Here is a 25,379-nt window from a genome sequence, read left to right on the forward strand (position 1 = left end):
CCTTGGTGGGCAAAGACGGTACTAATTGTAAGAAAAACTAATACAAATAGCAAACACTAAAGAAAGTTTACAGTATTGTGGGTTTAAGTTGTATAAAAAAGAAGAGTGTACTGAGAAAAAAGTTTTACAAAAGCAATATGTAGAAAAGATGAAAAAATACAGAAAAAAGATGATATAGTTCAATTAAAAATGAATAAAAGGCGAAAGAAAAAATTACCAAGGATGAAAACTGAACACAGAAGAAGCTTGCATCCAAATAAGGGGACGTCTATTAATCACGTGATCGAATTTTAAGGATTTTTGGACACTCCCTTGATGATACGTGGTGATATTCAAAATTATCGACGCTCTCCCTAACATCACGTGTATTTTTAGTTATGAAAAAAAAAATGTTTTTTTTTAAATGTTTAGATTTAAAAAAAATAGGTAAAAAATAAATACACGTAATATCTCACTGTACCTCTTCGTCCCCCAAGTGATATTTTTTGATTTTTTGCCAAACTCCCCTTCTTCTAATAAACTCACGTGATTTATAGACGCCCCCTGAAGTAGAGTGTATTATTTGTAATATGTAAGCACATGTGCACATACATTACATTATTACATCATTTAATTTTGATCATTTAATTGATAAAAAAATAATGTTAGATTTCTAAATATATATTTATATAACATAAATAAACTATGAATTTCACTTCATGAGAATATACTTCTCAGTGTTACTATTTAAATACAATTAAAACTTTTATAAAAAAAATTTTAACAGTTTATTTGATCAGGCAACTCGATCAGAAAATGTAAAGAAATTACAAGTAACTAATCCAGAATCGATTATTCAGCTTATACACCCAGATAATAATATATCTGAATTAATTTTCACACATGGTAAAATCTTTAGTCGACCTTTAGTTTAGGAATTTCCTGTACCGTAACGAAATGTTCGAGGAATATTAAATGTTTTCAAACAGATTATTATAAATACTATAACATTGTTTAATATTTATAAAAATTGCAAAGAAACTAAATTGCGATATTAGAACTTTAGTCATAATTAAAATAATTAGAATTATTTTTGATAAAAAAAATTTAAAAAAGTATGTATGAATAATATAAAATATATTTACAAAAATTTATTACAAACACACATGTACTACTCTTAATCTTAATTCTATTTAAGTTAATGTCATGTTATATTAGATCAATTTCAAAATATAGCTTTACTACAATATTAAAAAATTCTACAAACTTAATTAATATTTTCCAATATAAGTCTAATATTCATTCAATATAATTGAAGTTAATAATATATAAATATAGTATAACTAAACATAAGCATATAAATATTATGGAAAATATATTAGGATCGTAAATATATCTACAATTAGAAATATACTACATATAGATTAATAGAAAGAAATTGTGAAAAGCAACAGAGTCATATTAACTCGTTTTTAGCAAGTTTAGTATGATATTTTTGGAAGTGATCAAAAAATATTTTACAACTTTCATTTAATATGAGAATAATACAATTATTATCATTGCAAAAATTACAAAAAATTGTTAAAATTGTATTCTATTATTCATAGAATACTATAGAATATATTATCTATATATATTTTTTTCACTTTCAGACTCTACAACAAAATATTTTTTGCTTCTTATGTTAAGTTTTTTTGGCAATTGATTGCTTGATAAATTTCGTATTGTATAAACTGATATTTATAAAAGACATTGAAAATTTACGCCACTGGAAACTAGAATTGCTTATTAACTACGTTAGACCAAATATTCATAAAATATACACTTTAAATCACTTTCTCTCGATACAGTTTGAAACTTAAAACCTATGTAATTTTCGTAATATAACGACGTGATATTCATGTTAAACTAAAAATGTTGGCTTATAAATTAATCTTTATTATCACCAACTGGTACTTGATTATTCTGGCTGTCGACTACAGTATTAGAATCGACAGTTTTTCGCCTTGGTTTCGGTTCTAGTGCTTTTAGAAAAATTCTTGTCAATAACACATTTGGAGTTTCATAAACCAAAGACATCCAGAAAGAAAGGAACATAACTATCACCAGTACACTTATAAAACGCAAAACCTAGAATGAATATACATATTTTATATATGTAATAATTGTTCAGATGATGATAAATTTGTGAATAAAACAAAAAGCTTCCTAACAGGCAACCATCCAGAAAACTATTTGGTATTTTATCCTTTGAAGCGTAATGGTCAAAATTATTATTTTCGTTTATATCTATCCCGAAGTATAATTCTTATTTATTTTTCACTAACATGCTTGTTTGTGTACTACAATATTTTTCTTAATTTATTTTTTATTTTTATTTTTCGACGAATGAGCTGTTTTGAAAGCATTTTTTTCAATTTCAATGATATATATATACCATATATATCGATCTTCCGCTCTGGCAATCTGGCATCGGGTCGCCGATGTCTATTTTCACTTAAAAACATAGGTTCAAATATAGAGAATATTCTGATTCATGGTATGTATGTTAATATTTTGATCAGCATTATATTATTACACGATACAATTATGGCATTATAATTTATCAACTTTCTAACAGCAACTAACTCTAATAACAACTGAATCTAATAAAGCACTGTGGTAAAATTCAAATATTCAAGCAATTACTATTGATGACGAACTTGTAGTTAATTATGACTATTATTAATTAAGTTAATTGTATTAAATTGTAGTGATCGTCTATTGAGTCTATTGTTTGAAAAATGGACATGTAAGTACTAAAACATAGTAGTGTTTGATAGTAAATGAACAAAATGCTTTAATATTACAGCTTTGAGGTTAATAGTCATAGTAAAATGCCGCCGAAAAAGTAAAAAATCTATAACAGGCAGATCAGAAAGGCTAGCCGAATAAGGGCAATTCAGTTGCCCGAACAAATTGCAGAGAGAAATGCAGCCCAGAAACTCAGGACAGCAGAATTTTGTAAGTCTCATGAACGACGTATGGAACACCTGCATCAGGTTGCTTTGAGAAATAGAGTTGCACGAGAACTATACATAGAAAAAGCAAGAGCCCAAGATCAACGAAGGCAAGAAACCTGCCGTAAATTAACACGAGCATCATTTTGTTTGTCTTGCTTTTGAATATTCACCAGATAAAAACTACTATGCTCATTAAAAGATTGCAATTGGTGGAATGGGTAAAGTATGCCAATATAGTCAGGGAATGAACTTTAGAAATGCAACAGAAGATATGTGCTACAAGAAAAGGTTTAAGGAGAAGTGGTTCTTCTACCACGGAGTCCTACGATACCCTAAGATTGTACGATATCATTTAAGATCGTCTTTAAGAGGTTACAATTTCTGATACGATTGGCATTTGCGATGACTATCACCAAGACCCAGGGACAAACAATGTCCGTTTGCGGACTTGATTTAGAAATCAATGTTTTTTGCACGGGCAATTATATGTGGCATGCTCACGTGTAGGATCACCGAAAAATTTATTTGTGTTGGCCAAAAAGGGTTTGGTCAAAAATATCGTGCATCAATTAGTTTTAAACTAGATTCATAAAAGCATTCATTATTGAGCAGTAATAATTAAATGGGAATATCTTTCATAAAATATTTTTTCTCCTCTCGAGATCTATTCTTCAACTGGACCCTATTCCTTCTCGTTCCTATTTGATATTTCGTGACTAGATGAACTAGATGAAGTTGACCTTGATAGAAAGGGGCTGTATAATGAACGACTTGTAACGGATAACACTTAATGCTAATTTTGGTTTCCATATTTTAGATTTTAAATTATAACACACTGAGGATGAGACAAACCTAGTCTCGAAACGCTTGTAAAATTACTATTTAATAAATTAGTGCAATAAAGAGTGTTTGTTTCTATTTCTAACTTAATATATATATATATATATATATATATATATTATTAAACTGCATCATATTGTACGGAAGCATTATTTTTTAGCAATCATTTAAAATCTTCAGCACAATTGCCGTGTTATTAAAATTTTAATATTATGAGTTATGTGAATTCAGTTGTCAAATATATGGTTTTATATTCTTTAAAAATAAATTATAAACGAAACTAATTCCGTAAATAGTTAAAATTAAAAAATACTTACAACATTCTGATACTGTAAATGCAATGGCACTTCGCTCATGAAATACGCACTGTGTATGATAATTGGATTCAATAGATACATGCAGTACGTCAACCTGCTCAAGGGAACAAAACGAGACCAGCTCAGGAGTCGATTTATATAACCTGTTTAAAATAATACAAAAATATATGATTATAAAAATCGTTACCATACTAACAATAGGTTAAAAATTAGTTTTAAAATAGAAAAATTATGTTATATAAACACAAGTACAATTTTATTTCTAATTTTACTCCGCAAATAGATGCGATACCTAATCGTTGAGTATGTGGGAATCAAAGAAGCCATGAGTTTTTGATAAAAACAATTATTCATGTCATTTTTATAGTTTTGAAATAACAATTTTTAATACAATTTTAATTAAACATAGAGATATCTTTTACTTATTTACATATTTCTATACTAGTGACCTACGACATTTGCAATGAAGATTGAACATGGATACAAGAATTAAAAAAAGAAAATATAGACTTTGATGCAACGCCCTAATCACTGGTCTTCCGTTGGCAACTTAAAAGGTACGCCCAGTCCTTGGTTCATCTCGGGTTAACTCATTTACTCTAGTCATGACACCGGACTTCCGTTGGCATACTCATTCTGTATGCCCAGACCTTGGGTTATCGCTGTCACCAAAAAGTTAACTGGAATCGCAATTCAACCTCTCCTTGTCCTTTAACTCACCAAATCGTCGTTTGATGCTCAAGACTTCGGAACTGGATCTGGATTGTATGTTGTTTTTAGAACTGGATTTAGATACTTCATCCAAGTTGTTCTCATCGGCTCCAGTCATTCAAACAGTAAGCTTTTATTAAGATTCAGGGAATTCAATCCTGCACTATTTCATCGACATCCCTCATCGACCCAACTGTCCGAGATACTCCATCGACAAGTTTGTATAATGTTTTGCTAACTTCGATGATTATGCCAAGATTATGCAAAGATTTCAAATTCACAGCTCTGCTAAAATCTGCCTTCCCACCAACTAAATATACCGTGTTGACGTGGGAATCAAAGAGGCCATGAGTGTTTGATAAAAACAATGGTTCATGTCATGACATTTTCATAGTTTTGAAATTATAATTTTTAATACAATTTTTAGTAAACATAGAATTATCTTTTTACTCATTTACAATAATCTATACTAAGCCTATAAAATTGGACCTTGTCAAAATCTGGATGAACAAATTATTGTTCCAAATATTTAAACTCAAATGCAATTATAATTTCCAATAAATATGGTCACATAACATATAGTATATCCTTACGTCCTTTAAGTTTACAGTTCAAGTGTAGCCAAGTAAGTACAAGTTCAACAGTGTTAATTACCAGAGATAAAAAAAATCAAATTTGGAAAAAAATATCAATGAGCTTCTTGTGTTCATATACTATCGTTAAGTTAGCAGGTTCATGTATGTATTTTGTAGAGTAATAGAGTCTTGTCAGTAGGTCTCTTGATTTGTTTAGTACCAGTCGTAATGCTTTGTTTTGCGTAATCTGTAGTCTCTGTAAGTTTGTCTTTATCACGTTCCAGCAGCGTATAACGATATTGGTTTTATTAGTTTAGGCAAAAACAATCAAATATTTTAATTTTTTTAATTTTTTTTAATAAATTATATTACACATAGATACGTTTCCAGTTTTGCGATCCATAGATATATCTAACGTAGACAAAATGTTCAAAGATCAAAGCAGTACTCATGTATGAAAAATTGAGTCATTCAAATGAGTTTCTAAATTCAGTTCTCGATGTACCAGATATAAAAGACTAAAAAGTATTGTCCAGTGGTCCTACCTCAGCATTAATTAGAAATCACTCGCTGAACTGAATGCTATACATTTTTTTAAATAATGTTAGCCTTATGTTTATCTCGTAATAATAGCTTCTAAAATTGCATTTTTTTTATATATATTTATAATATCAATTAAAAGAACGGATATATAAAATTATCTAGCAATATTTGCTGTTCTAACAAAGTATGGGCCAACATCAGACTTTCTTAAATATATAGTGTTTTTTGCAAATGACTGATAAAAATTTACCCTACCTCCATGTCCTGTGGAACAAGCCAATACAGCCCAAGCTAGACCTAGACCCCAAGCTGGCCTTGAAATGGCGACATATACTGCAGCTAACCAGCCACCAATTCGTTTATTTGTTAACCCAAATAACAAAGTTAAATTAAGCATCCAGGAAGCTATCCACAGCATTGTGATACCAGTCTAAAAATATAATTATTTGTTTCGTTTGATATTAGGAAGTAAGTCATAATTAAAGAATAACTGTCTACAAACATATTGGTCTAACTTGATTTCCAAAGTTTTAACCACCAGCGAAAATATAATATTGAAAAATTAATCTCAAAGCCAATGTAGGAATAATGTGGTGTGAAGACTGATTTGACTCCATATGATACACAAAATTGTGAGCGTTTTTTATCATTATTATGATTTATCTATTAAATTTTTTACATATTTTAATTTTTATAGTTATGCTGATTGCCACTGTATGAAGGCTAAGATGCTAGCCGAAACGTATAGATTTCAAATAAATTTATAAAAACCTTCATACTATTTTTTATTGATGTAACGCCCGACTCAAAAAAAACGTATCTTGATCATATTATATAATACAATTTGTTAAGATTGTCTAACCCTTTTCAATGTAAGTTTTCCATCTAAATGCACAAGAATGTATCCTGTAGCAACACCAACCAAGTAAGGACCTATTCTTGTCCATGGAGGATCATACAAAACATCCATCATAAGATATTGCTCATCCATTCTAAAAATACAAAATTATTATTGATGTTAGTATTATTATTTTATTAAATATTTAATAACATTTTATTGAATGATACTTGCGTTGGCGTATAATCATAGCTGTATGCAATATAAGTAGTCAGAGCTGTGCAGAAAGCGAGAATTGATAATAGTAAAGTTGCTGCTAATTTGAAGAAACTGTAAATAGGACAACATTTCGGTTATAATTCATAATAAATTATTAATAGCAATAATATATTTGGCGACAAAAATGATCATTAGACATATGCGCATCAGATTATCAGATATTTTATAAAATGATTTTAATAATAATGAATTCAAATTTTTGGGTTTTTGTATCAACATTTTAATTTTTGAAGTTGAATTATATAAAAATACTTAATATTTATGATTCAATCGACTAGAATGATTCAAAAAACATTCGGTTCATACTGACTGCCACACGTTCTGGTTAGTTTATACAGAGATTTGGAACAAAAAGTGTAAAAATTGTAATGTCGTTTCTAAGGGAATGTATCATCTAATTAGTAACATTTAAAAAATATTTTGCTTGTATTGACGATGTGAAGAAATTCTAAATTTTTTATCATTATACATATTCATAATTAATTTAACTTTTATTATTTGCGGAATAAGGTAAAGCGGGGTTTAAAGTTCCGCGATTTAAAAAGCTTTCCACCAATATATCAAAGCTCAATGAAGAATTTTTTAACAACAATATTTCAAAGTAGAGGGAAAAAGATGTATAACCAATGATCATCTTGATTCTTACGACGTTGCTATCGGAAGAAATACGGAAATATTTGAAAATCCATAACATTAGATTCAACAGTTTTTTATATAACCTCAATACAAGCTTACATCTGGGAGGGAATTCCTGGAAAAAGTGTTAAAAATGAAAAATAGCAAATGAAAAAATTAATTAAGGTAAAAAAAGGGATTTTGCAAAAAAAATTAAAAAAATACTTATATCAAATCTACTGATATCTCTGACAAAATACCAGATCAAGGTTATTTACAGTTATATCTGTAATAAATGCACGTATAAAATTTATATTTTACATTGGTTGTATAATTTATTTTGTAAAATCTCTCTAAAATCAAAATAAGACATTGGCCTTATTTGCCCTAGGGCTGATTCATCCTGTGGGGTAAAAAAGACCAGGTTACAAACTTTTGAAAAACACATTTCAACAATAATGAATTAGCTAGGATGTGTCATTTGTTGTAATATAATTTGTTTGGTTTCCACAATATAATTCCTGAAAGTCAAATTGGACCATTTTGGAAAGATTTGATTAATTTTTGCTTCAGCACGTCGGGGGCTCTGTATAATTGATACCGTAGAAAAGGCGGTAGCTACGCTTCTATAAACATAAAGTAATATAAATTTTGTTAAGTAATTTAAATTAATTTAATATAATTTTATATGAGACCGACTGTTTGTTTAAATTATATAAATTGGAAATTAATTTTTTAAGTGAAAGGCGATATAAACATTTGAGAATGTTGTTCATGCAAAGTTAAAACTTTAAAAATTTATTGCCTACTCGATTTTATTGTTAACCCTCCATCGGGTGCGGTCAAGATATCTACTGAATCGTAGTGTATCTGATAGAAACAGATTTTAAATACAGGAGGCTCTTAGTGTAATATAATTCTATTTAATTGGTATTTAAACAATGCTGAATAGGTGTTTTATGTACAAATAAAAAATGTAATGGATTAATATTATTTTTATAATATAGCAAAATATAAATATTCGACTAAGTGCTTAAAATGCTTGACGCACAAACCTTACTTTTTCTGAAATGAGTAATTTAATTAATTTGAAAATTGTCAAATTTTGTTGAACAAAGACTGCATAAATAATTAGGATAATAAATACTCAGTGTTTTTTACATTTTCTTTTAACTCAGTTTTTTTACATGAAGTAGAGTTAGTAAAATATGCAAAGTTTAAAGACAATCTAAAGTAGACGAATAAATAGTAGACATAAAACAACAAGGCTACTGAGATCTGAGACTATCGATGTACATCATACTACATACTGTTGGCCTTATTGTATGTGACAGATCGGCTTCGTCCGACAAAGGGTTTAAAGAATAGTAATGACTTAGGAGAAAAAACTTATCCAGTAATAGGTCTATTTATCTAATATTATTTAAGTAAATAACCATTATTCAAATTGACTTACGATGTAGATAAAAACATCAGAGCACTGGCCAGCACGAAGAACTGCATATCGTTGCTCAGGTACCAGCTCCAGCTGAGACACATCTCCGACCTTGGATAGAGATTGTTAATATAGAGCAAGTTTCGCCACCAATGTTCATGGCAGGTGGCATGGTTGCGTTCAGTCATATGGAACTGGGTGTATTGGGCGACATGCCAGGATGCCAACTCGGCAAGTAAAATTGCAATCACGTACGGCGGTGTCAATCTGTGAGGTAATATTCATTTACATATATTAAAAAAAATTATTAGTTGAATATAAATTAAAAAAAAATATTTTTATCAACATCCTACTCTACAAAAACTCTAAAAAAAAATACTTAAGTTTTTTACATACATATTCCTTTATCGAATCTTATCCTCTCTACGTTTATAAAAAATCTGTCAACTTATTGCATACATTATTTTTAACTTTCCCGAGGATAAACCTTAGAAAAATGGATGTATGAGTGTTTGTGTGTTTTTTTTTGATCATGCATCAAATGCATAACCAGATCATCAAAATCATTACCAAGATGCGTTACGTGATTAAGCAAAGATTCAACTGCTGATTAATGACTTTGATGATCCACAAAATTATTTCAAAGTTGACTAGAGCGATCCAAAAAACATCCAAAAATTGACCAAGGTAATATAAAAAACATCTAAACGTTGACCAAGTTAACAATCTAATCTTTGACCAATAAACTTCAAAAAATCATCTAACGGTTGACCAAGACAACCATCTAAGTTGACCAGGATGATCCACAAAACCATCTAAATGTAATTGGTAATGAATTTGATTGTGTGTGTATGTGAGCGTGGGCTTTATGTGGATACAATTCTTTGTCCACGATTTCGCAAACTCGGATTAATCGATTTGAAATATTTAAAAAAACAATCGATTCCTACTGATGGAGAAACGTGCGTATTAGTTTTTGGCAACTGATGGATTAGCTGTTTCAAAGATATGGAGCAAAGAGTGCAGGAATTAGAAGTAAGGTTTCTAAGAGAATTAAATGATTCAAAAACATTCAATTTGTAATTAGGGGAAGACGTGATGAGTACTTTCTGGAAAGGCAGGTCAATTAGTTTTCTCTCAAAAACTGCCATTTTTTGTATATTTAGCTCTGTATTTTCAAATTGGCTGGGCCTGCCTTTGCCAATAACTAATAGCCATTTTCCCCAATCATTACTTATTGAATGTTTTTCAGATCATTCAAATCGGATACTCCGTTTTCTCAAAAACTCGATTTCTATTTTCTGCACTCTTTGCTCTTATCTCCGTAACGACTGGACCTGCCTTAGCCAAAAACTAATCAGCACATCTGCCCATCAATAGGAATCGAATGTTTTTTGAACCATTCAAATCGGTTGATCCTGTGCGCCCCAAAACGTGAACGAAAAAATGCGAACACACAAAACACACACACACATACATTTTTTTTAGGTATGCCAAAATGTTCAGAAACCTTCAAAACATTAAGAAAGACAAAAATTTTCATTTTCGATTCTCGGCCCATTACTATAACTACTCTACGGAAAGTTAATTAATTTTGAGGATTAAAATTTATATACATGAATACTATACGAATTGCAAAAATTATTTTTTTATTTCAGTACGTAATTTAACATGTAAATATTTTATGATAGTTCAATGATTCTATTAATAATTTCAAATTATTTATCAATTTTGATTGATTATATGTTGATTAATTTTTTTACTCAAATGTTTAATCAAACGAGAAGTTCAAGTATTTTGCTTAAGGCACGATGCCATGCATCACTAAATTTATTTTTTATTGCTTTTTTCAAGTACTTTTTGTTGCAATCATTTTTTCTTAAAATATAATAACTTAATTATTGAAAGCACATGAAGTTATCTCAGATTATATATTTAAATTTTTATTTGTAAAGTGTATCACATTTATTTTATTTTTAACAATTATCCTCATTTTTGAAACATATGTTTAAAAAATATTTCTCGGTTAAAAGTCATTCAAGTAACATAAATTAAATTTATACATAAGTATAATAATATATGAATAATATTAAGTTGAGTGATTTTGTAAAAAAAAATTATATGATGATTTTAAGTGCTAAATCTTAATTTAGATATATTATTAAAGTTTATAAAAATAGACAATTACCTGTATAAAACTGCACACTAAACAACTATTGTTCTTTATAATAAAATTTTATTACTTATTACCTGACATAACGCCTGATCACCATCAAAACGAATTCTTGTACTTTTTTCATTGGACTTTGATATTTATTTCCAGTCTTTTTTCTACCATTATAAAATAGATATGCCACGAGGAAACCACTATTGGGAATAACCATAAAGTTAATTTGTGAAATTAGATCATTGGCTTAGAGATAATTTGAATGAATTATTTTGAAAAATAAATAGAAACACGGCTAACACAAAGTAAAACTCAAAATAAATGTAAAAATACATACCTAAGAAAGAAAAATGTGTCGACGCTGAGCATAGCATTTGCCAAAATTTGGGCACCAATTGATTGAGATTCAAGTAAAGCAACTACTTTATTGTCAGCCACTTCAAAAGAATATAACATGATATGCACCATGATAATCCAAACCATTCCTAAAAATCTGGAAAAATAAAATTTTTAATGCACAATATTTATTTTATTTTATTTTATTTAATAAAAAATTGTATATCAATATAATTTAATTAATATTATTATTATTAATAGCAATAGTTGTTTATTAACAAAAAAATCAGTAACAGATTCAAATGAAAATATGAAAAAAAATCTTGAATATCACGACCACTACTATTCTAAAGTTTAATTCAAAATCATATCTTCAGAAATATAGAAAAGTGTGCAAAAAAATAAAAAGAATGAAATTTGTACATCAAATACCATAATTTCCATGCAAACCTTATTCCATGAATTACAGGTACTGAATCATCGCCAAGTTTTGTATTTAATAATACACTAATATTTGTTTGTGCTGAAAAAGTCATCAGTAAACTGCTCCAAACCGATTCTTTTGGTGCATCCGCCGGTGTTTGATGTTCTATAAAAAAAATCTGTTTAATCTAGCATTTTGTACATATTTATAAATACCTGCTTATTATATATACAGGACACAAGGGTTGAATTTGAAATTAAGTGCTTATACAGCCTAATCCAAATGAACTACATGACGACACATAACATGCGTCAAACAAACATATATCGTACCTTGTTAAGTAAAATGCTCAGTCAATTCGTAATTATAGAATTATTTTTAAACTATTTTTTCTAAAATTTGTCATCTGTCCCATTTTCCATATTCGATGGATAAATAGAACAGCCAGGGGGCAAATATGTAGATCGATTGTGTTATTTTTAATTTGAAAGCGAATTCATGAAATTATAGCTACTATATTCAACCGATGCAAAATATTAATTTCTGATAACAATGTGATCTTTCATCAGGAATATTTATTTGCAGATTTAAAACTACTATGAATTTTATATGTTTTTTGTTTAATTATTTTTTTGGCTGAATTAACAATTTACAATTTTATTAACTGCATTTTATTGTTTACATCTTTGCTAGGGTAAAGTCTCAGTTGTTCCTTTTTATCCCATATCCCATATCTACAAGTAAGCTTTTGTAGAGTTTATAGAAAATATCTATTGAATCTAATTTAAAATTAATATTACATATTATAAAATAATTTAACAACGTATACCTCAAAATTATATTAAGGTCTTGTAAACTGAACAACAATGCTCAAAACCAAAAAGAATACCATAAAGAAAAATTGTATGTTATAAATATTCAAACATAGCGGTTGCTAGATTTGAAGCAAAGCAAAAATTCTTAAAAAAATTCACAACTTAACTTGTTTTTAAAAATTGGTGGTGGACCATTTTACCCGCAAACTTTTAAACACTGCTTTAATATAATTGATTTCTTGGAAGGCGTAACATAAAGTAAAAAATAATTAAAGTAAAGATTTTTAAAACATCTTTATTTTTCCATACGTAAAATTCTACGTCAACTTCAGTCATTTTGAAATTTTTAGATTAACACTAATACGTATTAAAAACACATGGCTTGTAGATAATAAGTGTCTGTGATGACTTTTTTATAAAATATTTTTAAAAATTAAATAACCGAAATCATCTATATATATATATATATATATATAATATATATATATATATATATATATATATTTGGGTGGTCCTTAAAATGGTCATTTTCGAATTTCCTTGCTCCCAGGGGCTCAAATGGTTCCAAATTGATTAAAAACAATTCTCTGAAAGTTTTAACTCTGAATATTAACGTTTAGATAGAGCGCAATTCAATCAAAGTTTTGTGTGGAAATAGCATTGAAAAATTTTCAAAAATTTTAAATATGTATATTATATTATTATATATATGATAAAATTGTTCTTGGGCATCCATCCAGTAATTAAAATCAGTTTTATTGAAAGAAAATGTTTTTTTTTTTCAAAAAACGTATCTTTCGGGCCTTGTTTGACCCATCTTCAGTGCTACAATTAAATATTTCAGAAAAATATAAATAAAAACATGTAAAAAAGCATAAATCTAATCAATTCAATAAATTTTGTGTTTTAAATAATACATATTGTATAAGTATATAAAAAAAACAACATAGACATAAACAAATGTAAAGAACTCACCATACAAATAAATTGAAAAAAACACTGAAATTGCACGAAAATATTATGAAACACAAATTGATAAACGACGAGTCATGATAGATTTAAAATAATTGTAAAATTAAAATAAAAAAATATATATATTTAATTATAAAAAGCTCATTCCAAACGAACATGTTGTCAGCTTGGAGTTTGTGTTACATGTAAAATGTGTGCGTACGTGTTTGCGGAAAATTGTGGAAACTGTATCGTCATTGGATGAGAGAACGGAAATTGTAGCACGGAAGATGGGTCAAATCAAGACCCGAAACGTATGTTTTCTGAATAAAACATTTTCTTTCAATAAAACTGTTTTTAATTACTGGATGGATGCCCAAGAACAATTTTATCATATTATTTTACCATCTAAAGAAAAACCTCTCGCTTTATATATATATATATATATATATATATATATATATATATATATATATATATATATAACAATGATAGTTACCACAATCAGCCATATGTTTGGAGGCGACCTCATTGTTATTGTTTCTTTGTGACTTTTTACGAGGTTTCCAAATACGAACTTCATAAATTGTAGCCAAGATAACCAAAATCGCGCTTGCCGCTAAAATCGTCCTATAAATATAAATTATTAGAAACAAATCATGTTTTAAATATACAAACAAGAAGGCTCAAAAATGATTAAACTATCAATAGAAACGTTTTATCCGATAAATTCATTAAACTTGGTGAAGCAAATAATAAATTCGGGTTTATATAATAAATTATATAGTATATGCATCACGATTTTTGAAACCAAACACGCACAACTTTAAAGTTCAAACTCAGCACCATTTCTGCACAGTACAATTTCGTGGAAAATTTTAAAATAAAAGCGTAATTGATCATAAAACACAAAATAGTTGAAATATTTGGAATTTGCTAAATGTTGAACTTGAGTTTCGTCGTATTAAAAATAAAATAAGCAATATTCAGTTTTATAACAAATTTGTATCATACAGAACGATGACATATTTTGGCTGGTCCTTCAATCTATCATCACCCGGAAGCGGTTTGACTCCAACGACAGTGAAATTATTTCGCATAAGTCGACGCCATGACCTGCTGCCTAAATCTCTAGACAGATGAAGTTGGAGTCGCTCTTCCACATCTTCAGGTGTACAAGATTTCGGCAAACACAATCCTAGTTGAACTAACTCCTCATCCGGAAAATGCACCCTCACCTTAAAAATTAAATAATATTAGCTATAATTTTAGCATTCGAGAAATCAGTTTTCAGTATTTTTTTATTTAGTTGCAGCATTAGTACTTCTATATGTTGAAACCACCGAAAAATTAAATGATGATTTCACTACCAATACTTTATTAGTTCAAATTCAGATTGCAAGAAATGTAAACAAACTTAATCGAGCCACATTTGAATAAGGCAGTTTGAGGACCTTATCTCATATTTATAATAATTATATCTGGTGGTGCTTGGCATCGTGCCTTAATGCAAATTACTGCAACTTTCCGTACTGTTATTTATTTATTTTGTTTTAAATTTGAAAATATTGTAATTTGTTTTTTTTTTTGAAGATTCTGATTTTTTTAAAGCAATCACATCGAGTTGTTTTAGAGACGAAATATTGAAGCTCGTTTTCCCGTGCGGCAGTTAACGGATAAGCATTATGAATGTTGTTACGAAACTCATGAAAATGTAAATATTTGTACTTTTTATTGAAATCTCTATAAAATATCTGATTATTTAATGTGCATATGTCTACTCATCACTTTTGTCCGTCAAGTTGCATTGATTTAACTTTTTCTTTTAAATTATTACAGTGGTGGCGACTTCATTCCGTCAATATAAGTAGAATGCTTTTTGGAAAATTTTGAACTTGTCTAGTCAAAAACTAGTCAGAACGACTTTTCATCAATAGAAATAGTATGCTTTTTAAATCAGTTGATCCGTTCCTTACAAACATACACACTACACTCACACATACATACATACATCCATTTTTTTCAAGGTATTTCAGAATGTTCAGAGCCGTTGAAACGTTGAAACTTAATTTACGCCATCGAGATTGGAGTTACCGCATTTGGTACAATAGTTTTTCGTTTCTATTTGAGGCACGTAACTAGTGGGGCGCATGGCATCGTGCTTTATGGCAAATTGCTGGAACTTCCCGTACCAAAAAATATTTTTTTTCCAAAGATTAAGATTTTTGAAAAAAAATTACTCTGAAAAATTAGATTTTTGAGTAACTATAAATTTTTGACAAAAATTTACTTTTTTTTGAAAAAAAGACTTTTTGAAGAAAAGTGTATTTTGAAATATTTTAAAAATTCTGAACTTTTTTTCAAAGCAATCGTACTGCTTTAACTGCATATAGACGAAATATCGAAGCACGTAAGCGCAGCGTCGCCGTCTAACGGATAAGCATTGGTACGGAACCCATAGGAATGTAAACAAATTTTATACTTATTGTTAAAATCTCTATAAAATATCTGATAATTTGATGTGCATATGTCTAATGATCATTTTTGACCGCCAGATGGCATTTTTTAACTTTTTTTACTAGATCTCCGAAACCGCTAGACCTGCCTTCATGAAAATTTGATCAGTTTTTTATCTTGTTAATACAAGTAAAATGTTTTTCGAATTATTCAAATCGGACACTCCGTTCTCTTAAAAACAGTTTTACCGTTTTTTGCACTTTTTGCCCCATATCTTCGGAACGGCTAGACCTGCTTTTGCCAAAAACTAATCAGCACGTCTTCTTATCAATACAAATCGCATGTTTTTTGAATTATTCGAATCGCTTCATCCGTGTTCCCGAAATCGTCGACGAAATTTTGTATCCGCACACACATACACACACGCGCACATACACATACACACACACATACGTCCATTTTTTCTAAGGTATGCCAAAATATTCAAAAGCCTCTGAAACGTAAAGATATATAACAATTTTCATTTTTGATTTTTTTGCGATTACTATAACTTAACCTACGGAATGTTAAAAATTTCGGTTAAAAATAATGGTTTCGTGCATTATCAAGTCAGTCGATCATACTGATGTCGAAGACCTTTATTTGAACTATACAAGTGAACATTAAATATTAAAAATTTTGGCACGGAATCCAAAAAGATAGAAACTTGTCGAAATTTGTACTCATTATTAAGATCTCTACAAAATATCTGATAATTTGATGTGCATATGTCCGATATATTTTTCACCACCAAATGGCAATTTTTTAACTTTTATTCCGGTTTTTTGAAACCGCTGGGCCTGCCTTCCCAAAAATTTGACCAATTCTTAACTTACAATATAAATAAAAGGTTATGTGAATCATTCAAATAGGACGCTCCGTTCTCTAAAAAACTGAAAACCTATTTTTTGCACTCTTTGCCCCTTTCCCATCAAAAGAAACCGACTGCTTTTTAAATCATTCAAATAGGATGATCCGTGCTACGAAAACGTCGGCGAAAAATTGTATCCGCACATAAATCCATACTGCACACATACCTATACACACACAATCAATCAATTTTTTCAGTTATGTCAAAATATTCAGAAACCTTTGAAACGTAAAGATATGCAAACATTTTCATTTTCGATTTTTTGCGATTACTATAACTTGTCCTACGGAAAGTTAAAAGATAAAACAATAATAATAAAAAAATCTCACCTGTAGCCTAGATTGTTGCCTACAATAGGCCATGCTATATCTAACTGGATACGGTGGTGGCGTAAAATCAGGCAGAGGTGGATCGTATTTATCAGAGACTTGCAAAGGTAAGGGAGTTGCGAGAAAGCGGCACTGTCGCTCTGAGCCGAACCAAAAATTGTTGCCCCAAGCAAATTGAGATCGAGTATCGCCAGAAGCATCCATCACTTGAAACATAAAAAATAAAATTGTATAATTATAGTTATTAATATAAATATACTATATTATTTATGAATAAATGTTTACAAATAATATAAAATTTGTAATACTGCTTTTTAATATTTACATTTGTAGTTACATTACAATTCATATTTGCATGCATATATATATATATATATATATATATATATACATGTATATTAACAAAGTCTAATAATCGGGCATAACATCAATAAAAAACATGAATTTTTTTCAAAAATTTATTTTAAATCCATACGTTTCGGCTATAATCCTAGCCTTCATTCAATGGAAACTAAAAATAAAATTAAAAACTAAAACAATTGAATTGGAGTGAAAAGAAAAAAGAAAATAGTAAATAGAAATAAAAATTTGATCACTTCTTCATCTTGTCAATACAAGTAAAGTGTTTTTGAAATTTTAAAATCGGACGCTCCGTTCTCTTAAAAACCGTGTTACCGTTTTTGGCACTTATTGCCCCGTATCTTCGGAACGGCTAGACCTACCTCCACCAAAAACTAATCAGCACGTCTCCTTATCAGTACGAATCGGTTGATTGGCGTTCTCGAAATCGTCGACGAAAATTTGTATCCGAATACACACACACGTATACAAACACACACACACATACATCAATTTTTTTTAAGGTATGCCAAAATATTCAGAATCCTTTAAATGCAAAAATTTTCATTTTCGATTTTTTTGCGATTACTATAACTTACTCTACGAGGAGTTAATTATTAAAAATGCAACAGAAGTCCGTTACGGCACAAGTGATACGTCATTGGCTATCGATGTATTGTTCTAAACGGGTTGATTGTTATTAGGCGTCGTGTCACTTAAATAGAGATCTTTCGCTGCATGCATACCGATGTACGTCACCAAAGAGCATTATATCGGAATGTTATTAGATTTTAAGGTTGCATCGTAGTACATATCTTGATTTAATAAAAAATGTTTGAATCAGAAAAAAAATATCCCGTCTCTCGTGAATAAATATAATAAAACAGATGAAATATCTGTGCCTTTTAAAAAACGTATGTGTATAATGTTGTATTTGTTGTTACTATACATTTTTTAGGTTATTAAAATCAAAAATAAATTTATAGACACCTGTAGTATTTGTCTTTAATTTTAATTACAAGTTCTTCAAAAACGATTACATTATAAGTCAAACTGTAACTAGTGGTGTATGGCATCGTGCCTTAAGGCTAATTGCTGAAACTTCCCGTACCGTAACGAAATATAAAATAAAAATGTAAAAATAAAAAAAAACATAAAAATTGAAATTTTTTTCAAAAGCAATTGTTTCGTCAACACAAGCAGAAAGTTTTTTGAATCATTGAAATCGGATGCTTATTTCTCTCAAAAACCGCCATTTTTTGTACATTTAGCTCTATATCTTCAAAATGGCTAGACCTGCCTTTGCCAAAAAATAATAACCACTTCCCCCAATAATTAGAAATTGAATTTTATTTTAGATCAATCAAATCAGATGCTCCGTTTTCTCAAAAACTCGATTCCAATTTTCTGCACTTTTGCTCTTTATCTCCGTAACGGCTGGACCTGTCATTGCCAAAAACTAATCAGCACATTTCCCTATCAATAGTAATCCGTGCGCCCGATGTCGGAGTGAAGGTCAGATGATGCATCGTCTCCTTCCAAATATCAAAGTCTAGCTAAATCGCAAGCATGGAGAAGTGAATTATTCCACTACGCAAATGCTATGTGGGCATGGCCGTTTTCGAGCCTACCTACACCGCTTCAAGCACGATAACTCGCCGGATTGGCCATATTGTTTGGGCGAAATCGAAGATGCTGAGCACATGCCAGCATATTTGTGTGCCAGCGATTTGGTGGTCTACGGGATGATGTAAAAGAGATTTTGAGGCTAAGAATTACTCCAGGTAGTGTTGTTGAAGTGATGCTGACAACTGAAGCAGCTTGGGACGCCATAGACAGATTTGCAAAGATTTGCTAATTGACCTGCATTTTATGGAAAGAGAAAGATTAAATAGAACTTCGCACAATTAAAAGCTATGTATAAAATCAAGGTAAAATTTTTAACATTATAGATCCTCCCTCTACGAAGTAATGCCTAACGGCGGTTTCCGTGGGGACCAGAGGTGAGGGCAAAGTGAAGGTTTTAGTCGGTATTATACCCGGGCAGTATTGAGTCCGACATACCCAGACAAACCACCAGTCTGGAATGCATAAAAGTATTTCCTTCGCTATACAAAAAAATAAAAATAAAAAAAACTTAGTTAGAAGCCATAGTTCCCAAATTTATATTTTTATATCACATAATTTGGATAAATTGTATTAACAATTTGTTGAATTACGTTTGTTCAATAAAAAGTCATAAACGTATTTTAATTTCATCAAAGTATTTTATAGACCACTGGAGTGACCTTTATCATGTTATATATGTAGAACTCCAGTACTATTACTGGAGTTCTAATAATGGACACAATAGCTTATAATTTTTTTTTTATTTTCTGATTGCTATTTATTTTTTAAGTAAATTAACATAAAGTTTTATAACATCTTTTTGATCAAATAAAACAAACTAATATAAAATGAGTAAGCAATAGAAATTATTTGAAACTAGTTGCATGTGGTATTTTCCCTTGTGGCAAAATGCATAAACTTCCCGGTATGTTTGAACTCATATATTTGGTAATAAATATTTTTTTAAATTTATAAATGATTTATCTGTCTATCTGTCCACTTGTCTATCTCTCTACATTTAATCCTGCCTAGCTGTTTATCTGTCAATCTGTTTACTTTACTACCTGTTTACCTGCCTACATTATTTACTTGTCCACATGTCTATCTGTTTATCTGAATCCATGATTTTTTCCGTCTTGCCTTAACCCGCCAATAACTAATCAGCACGTCATCCCATAAATAGGAATCGAATGTTTTTTTATTTATAAGAATCAAATAAAAAAATGCATTATGAATGCATTTACAACAAATTGCCACACCAGGTTGCCTTTCAAAAATCCTTGTCGCATCAAATACAATGCACAATGACATGACTCAAATTTGCCTCTGTTCCAAATTAGTTATGCTAATCATTTAAAACCTGAGTGAATTATTAATAAGATTTTATGTGTATACATTTTTATTGAAGTCTTCAAAAATATAGAAATTGACGACAATGAATCAAGGTCGATTAATACATTCAATGTCTAACAATTTTAATAAACAAAGCCGCGCCTGTTTTGTCATGAATATGATTTTTTTATGTTAGTTATACATAGGTTAAACAACATAGGTGTCAAAGGAAAAAAAATGTGTGTAAAATTTAGTTATTTGTATATTGAATAAACATAAAAATACACAAAATTATTGGCAAAGAGCATAATTTGTACGAGCAGGTCACACAGTTCAAATACACAACATTCCAACAAAACTAGCAATCAACCAGTGGTGTGTATGGCATCGGGCATTAAGGCAAATTGCTGGAACTTCCCGTGCCGTAACAAAATGTTCAAGAAATATTAAATATTTTCAAATAGATTATTAAAAATACTGTAACATTGTCTAATATTTACAAGAATTATATAAACTGAATTGCAAAGTTGAAATTATTTGTATCAAGTATATTAAAACTTAAAACAAGTATATTAAATTAAATTCAAGTATATTAAAACTTAAAGTCAGAATTACAATTAAAATCTGAATTGTTTTTGATATACAAAAAAATGAAACAATTTTTGAAAAGCAATTATTTTGTTAAAACAAACAGAAAGTTTTTTGAATCACATTTAGCTCTGTTTCTCCGAAACCGCTGGACCTGCCTTTGCCAAAAATTAATTACCACTTCACACCGTCATTACGAATTGAATGCTTTTTGAATCAATCAAATCCGATGCACCGATCTCTCAAAAACTCGATTTCTATTTTCTGAATTCTTTGCTCCGTATCTCTGAAACTGCTCGACCTGCCTTTGCCAAAAAGTAATCTATCAATATTACATCTTTCTATCAATAGAAATCGAATGTTTTTTAAACCATTCAAATCGGTTGATACGTTCGCCCGAAAACGTGGACGAAAAATTGTATCCATACATACATACACACATACATTTTTTCTGAGTTATGCCAAAATGTTCAGAAACCTTCAACGCGTGAAGAAATGTAAAAAAATTTAATTTCGATTTTTGGACGATTACAATAATTTACCCTACGGGAAGTTAATAATGTGTCTAAAAACGCTATGTTCAATTTGATTAATACATTTTCTAGTAAAGAATTTTCATAAGTTAAAGAAAATCTTAATTTAAAAGTAAAGAACATTCAGTGACTGAAAGCGGCATAAGAAATTTGTAATATTTGACTTAATCGACGAAAATTTAGATTTAGATAAATTATTAAATTTAAACATTATAATTTTTATTTGATATCTCCCAAACACTTTATTGTACTTTATTGACTTTATTTTAATTATATTAATGTGTACAGAAACATGCTTGTATGTACTAAAATTTTAACTTGTTATTCCAAATTATGGCTTATCGATCTTTTTGCAAACCTAATCGTAGCTTTCTTACTGAATTTATTCCAATGGCCTTTAAATTTGTGAAATTCAAATTTTACTAATCACATCATAAAAGCGAATTTTGACAATTTGAAATTTACTCACATCAATCATATTTTTTCAAACATTAATGAATTTTTAGACGATTGTCATAGTAATATATTAGTATGTCGATAATATCTATCAACAAAAAAGTTTCATCAAAAGATTTTATTCAATTTTTTGAATCAAAATGGAATAGATCAAATTTTTGCTCGAATATTCTGTAATTTAACCGCAAATTTAGTGTAATTTAGAGTAGTATTTGACTAAATTTATTTATTGTTCAATTTTATAGATAGTAAACAAAATTATTTTAATTTTAATTAGTAGAACTAAAAAATAATAGTTTATTTTGATTAAATAACTTTGAAAATAATTATTCGTTATTCATGCATCATTTTCACATAAAAGAATGAAAATATTTTTATGATAGTGAAAGGTAAGTTTTTGAATAAATAAAAATAATATATTTTTAAATGAAAAATAATTCAATAAATTTAAAAAAAATAAAAAAATATTAGAAACATGTTTATACATAATTGATAATATCAATTTTAGTTTTGAAAACAATTAAGCTAAACTCGGGTAATGTCTATTCCGAGCAATTTTAATTAATTAATTTTAAACATTCTTATTTTTTTTGTTTAATTAAATATGATTTAAAAAAACTTAGACGTGTCCTTTGTTTACTCACTGAAATAGAAAACACTCTCATACTTGCGACCAAATTATGCTTAATTGTTTTTAAAGCCTGATATAATAATTCTAAGTTTTTTGTTCTTTAATTTGTGGCTTCTGGGGTTTAAAACTCTTTTTTTTTAAGTTTGAGTAGAGGAAGTTACTTTTTCAAGAAGAAATCACAATGATTTAAATTAATATAAACACTGGTATAAAAATCTAAATTAATATATACAGAACCTTTATACACTGTTAAGATATGATTTCAAGTGCTATTGAACCAATATGATTTCAAGAATCAAAACGATTTCATCTATCTTTTATATTTGGCAAAATTTGTCATTCTCCATTTATACAGTGAAAACCGACTTTTTTCACCCTGGCCATTTTTGACCGCCAAATATTTTAATAAGCTCTTTTCTATGTATTTTCGAAAAAAAAATTCATTTCGTCATTGCAAGTAAAATGTTCTTTGAATTATTTTAATCGGGGGCTGCGTTCTTTCAAAAACTAAATTCGAAAACGACTGGGCCTGCCTATTCCAAAAACTTATTAGCAAGTCATCACATCAATAGCAATAGGGTAAATTATAATAAGATATGGATAAGTTATAGTAATCGTTGAAAATCGAAAACAAAAATTTATCGTTTCGAAGGTTTCTGTACATTTGGGCAGAGCTCATAAAAATGGATGTATGTATGTGTGTGAGTGTGTGGTATACAATATTTTATCCATGGTCTTTGGGACCTTGGACTTTTATCCACGGAACCGACTTGAATTATTCAAGTCATATCCGAATATCCGAATATCCGAATATCCGAATATCCGAATATCCGAATATCCGAATATCCGAATATCCGAATATCCAAATATCCGAATATCCGAATATCCGAATATCCGAATATCCGAATATACGAATATCCGAATATCCGAATATCCGAATATCCGAATATCCGAATATCCGAATATCCGAATATCCGAATATCCGAATATCCGAATACGAATACGAATACGAATATCCGAATATCCGAATATCCGAATATCCGAATATCCGAATATCCGAATATCCGAATATCCGAATATCCGAATATCCGAATATCCGAATATCCGAATATCCGAATATCCGAATATCCGAATATCCGAATATCCGAATATCCGAATATCCGAATATCCGAATATCCGAATATCCGAATATCCGAATATCCGAATATCCGAATATCCGAATATCCGAATATCCGAATATCCGAATATCCGAATATCCGAATATCCGAATATCCGAATATCCGAATATCCGAATATCCGAATATCCGAATATCCGAATATCCGAATATCCGAATATCCGAATATCCGAATATCCGAATATCCGAATATCCGAATATCCGAATATCCGAATATCCGAATATCCGAATATCCGAATATCCGAATATCCGAATATCCGAATATCCGAATATCCGAATATCCGAATATCCGAATATCCGAATATCCGAATATCCGAATATCCGAATATCCGAATATCCGAATATCCGAATATCCGAATATCCGAATATCCGAATATCCGAAATGGAAATGGAGCGTCCGATTTGAATGATTTAAAAATCATTTTATTTTGATTCATGTAATGAAAAATAGAGTAAATTTTTGAAAATGCACATCCAGCGTTTCCCGATATACAGTAAAAAGTTAGAAAATATGTCATTTGACGGTCTAAAATCAGATATTTCTATTAGTTTATGAATGGATATCACAAACTCTCAAGAAATTAATAAAAAAATATATTTTCAAATTATATTTAAAAAAAAATCAGTTTTCAAAAAATATCAGTTGTTTCACAAATTTTAAAATTTTTCAAGAAGTATCATAATTTTTAAAAGATGAAGAACAAGAAGAACAATGTACAACAAATTAAAATTTTTAAAAAAGAATCAAATTTTTTTTCTGGACTTTTACCAAAGTACCAACATTTGCCTTAATTTATTGCTCAAACATTCAATTCTGGTAAGGAAAATTCCAGCAATTTATCTTAAGGCACGATATCATGCACAACTAGTTTATTGAAGGTATGTAATTGTCTTCTGATTTTTAGATCTTAACTTACAAATTGGCAAACCATATCTATAAAATGGAAGTAAATTCAATTTAAGTATTGTCAGCGCATTCTTTTAAAAATATAATATTTTTTGCACTATGTAAACACAATAAACCTAAGCAAACAATAAAAGTTAAAACGCGCCATTGTGTTCAGGCGTATTTTCCTTTTGCGGTTTATAAAAGAGTTATTTTATTTATTTATTACAAAACAAAAGTGCTAATTATTATACGAGAGGTCGCGCACATACATTGTTAAGTGTCAAAAAGATTATTCTCTGCTAAAT

At 29.3% G+C, this 25,379-nt stretch overlaps 1 protein-coding gene across 1 annotated transcript; it reads right to left on the bottom strand.

Moving 5' to 3' along the window:
• Nucleotides 1–1,908: 1,908 nt before the first annotated feature.
• On the bottom strand, nucleotides 1,909–20,593 carry LOC113373993 (nose resistant to fluoxetine protein 6-like). Its single transcript, XM_026614252.1, has 13 exons — nucleotides 20,560–20,593; nucleotides 17,524–17,729; nucleotides 14,842–15,065; nucleotides 14,327–14,457; nucleotides 12,088–12,226; nucleotides 11,639–11,794; nucleotides 11,385–11,501; nucleotides 9,156–9,401; nucleotides 7,040–7,135; nucleotides 6,830–6,959; nucleotides 6,223–6,397; nucleotides 4,139–4,281; nucleotides 1,909–2,109 (listed from the first exon to the last, which is right to left on the bottom strand). The coding sequence occupies exons 1-13, from the start codon at nucleotides 20,591–20,593 to the stop codon at nucleotides 1,909–1,911; spliced, it is 1,998 nt and encodes a 665-aa protein (XP_026470037.1).
• Nucleotides 20,594–25,379: the final 4,786 nt, after the last annotated feature.

This window comes from Ctenocephalides felis, unplaced genomic scaffold (assembly GCF_003426905.1).
Source record: "Ctenocephalides felis isolate EL2017-DRISC unplaced genomic scaffold, ASM342690v1 CF-g0.4_SCAFFOLD_01604, whole genome shotgun sequence".
In the NCBI taxonomy this organism is placed as follows: Eukaryota; Metazoa; Arthropoda; class Insecta; order Siphonaptera; family Pulicidae; genus Ctenocephalides; species Ctenocephalides felis.

Excerpts from the sequence above, each read along its gene's own strand:
- LOC113373993 (XM_026614252.1), bottom strand. The coding sequence starts at position 20,593 with ATGGATTCAGATAAACAGATAGACATGTGGACAA. Across the intron at positions 17,730-20,559 it reads ACAGATAGACATGTGGACAA|TGATGGATGCTTCTGGCGAT; the intron begins GTAAATAATGTA and ends TTATGTTTCAAG. Across the intron at positions 4,282-6,222 it reads TTGTTCCACAGGACATGGAG|GTTATATAAATCGACTCCTG; the intron begins GTAGGGTAAATT and ends TATTTTAAACAG.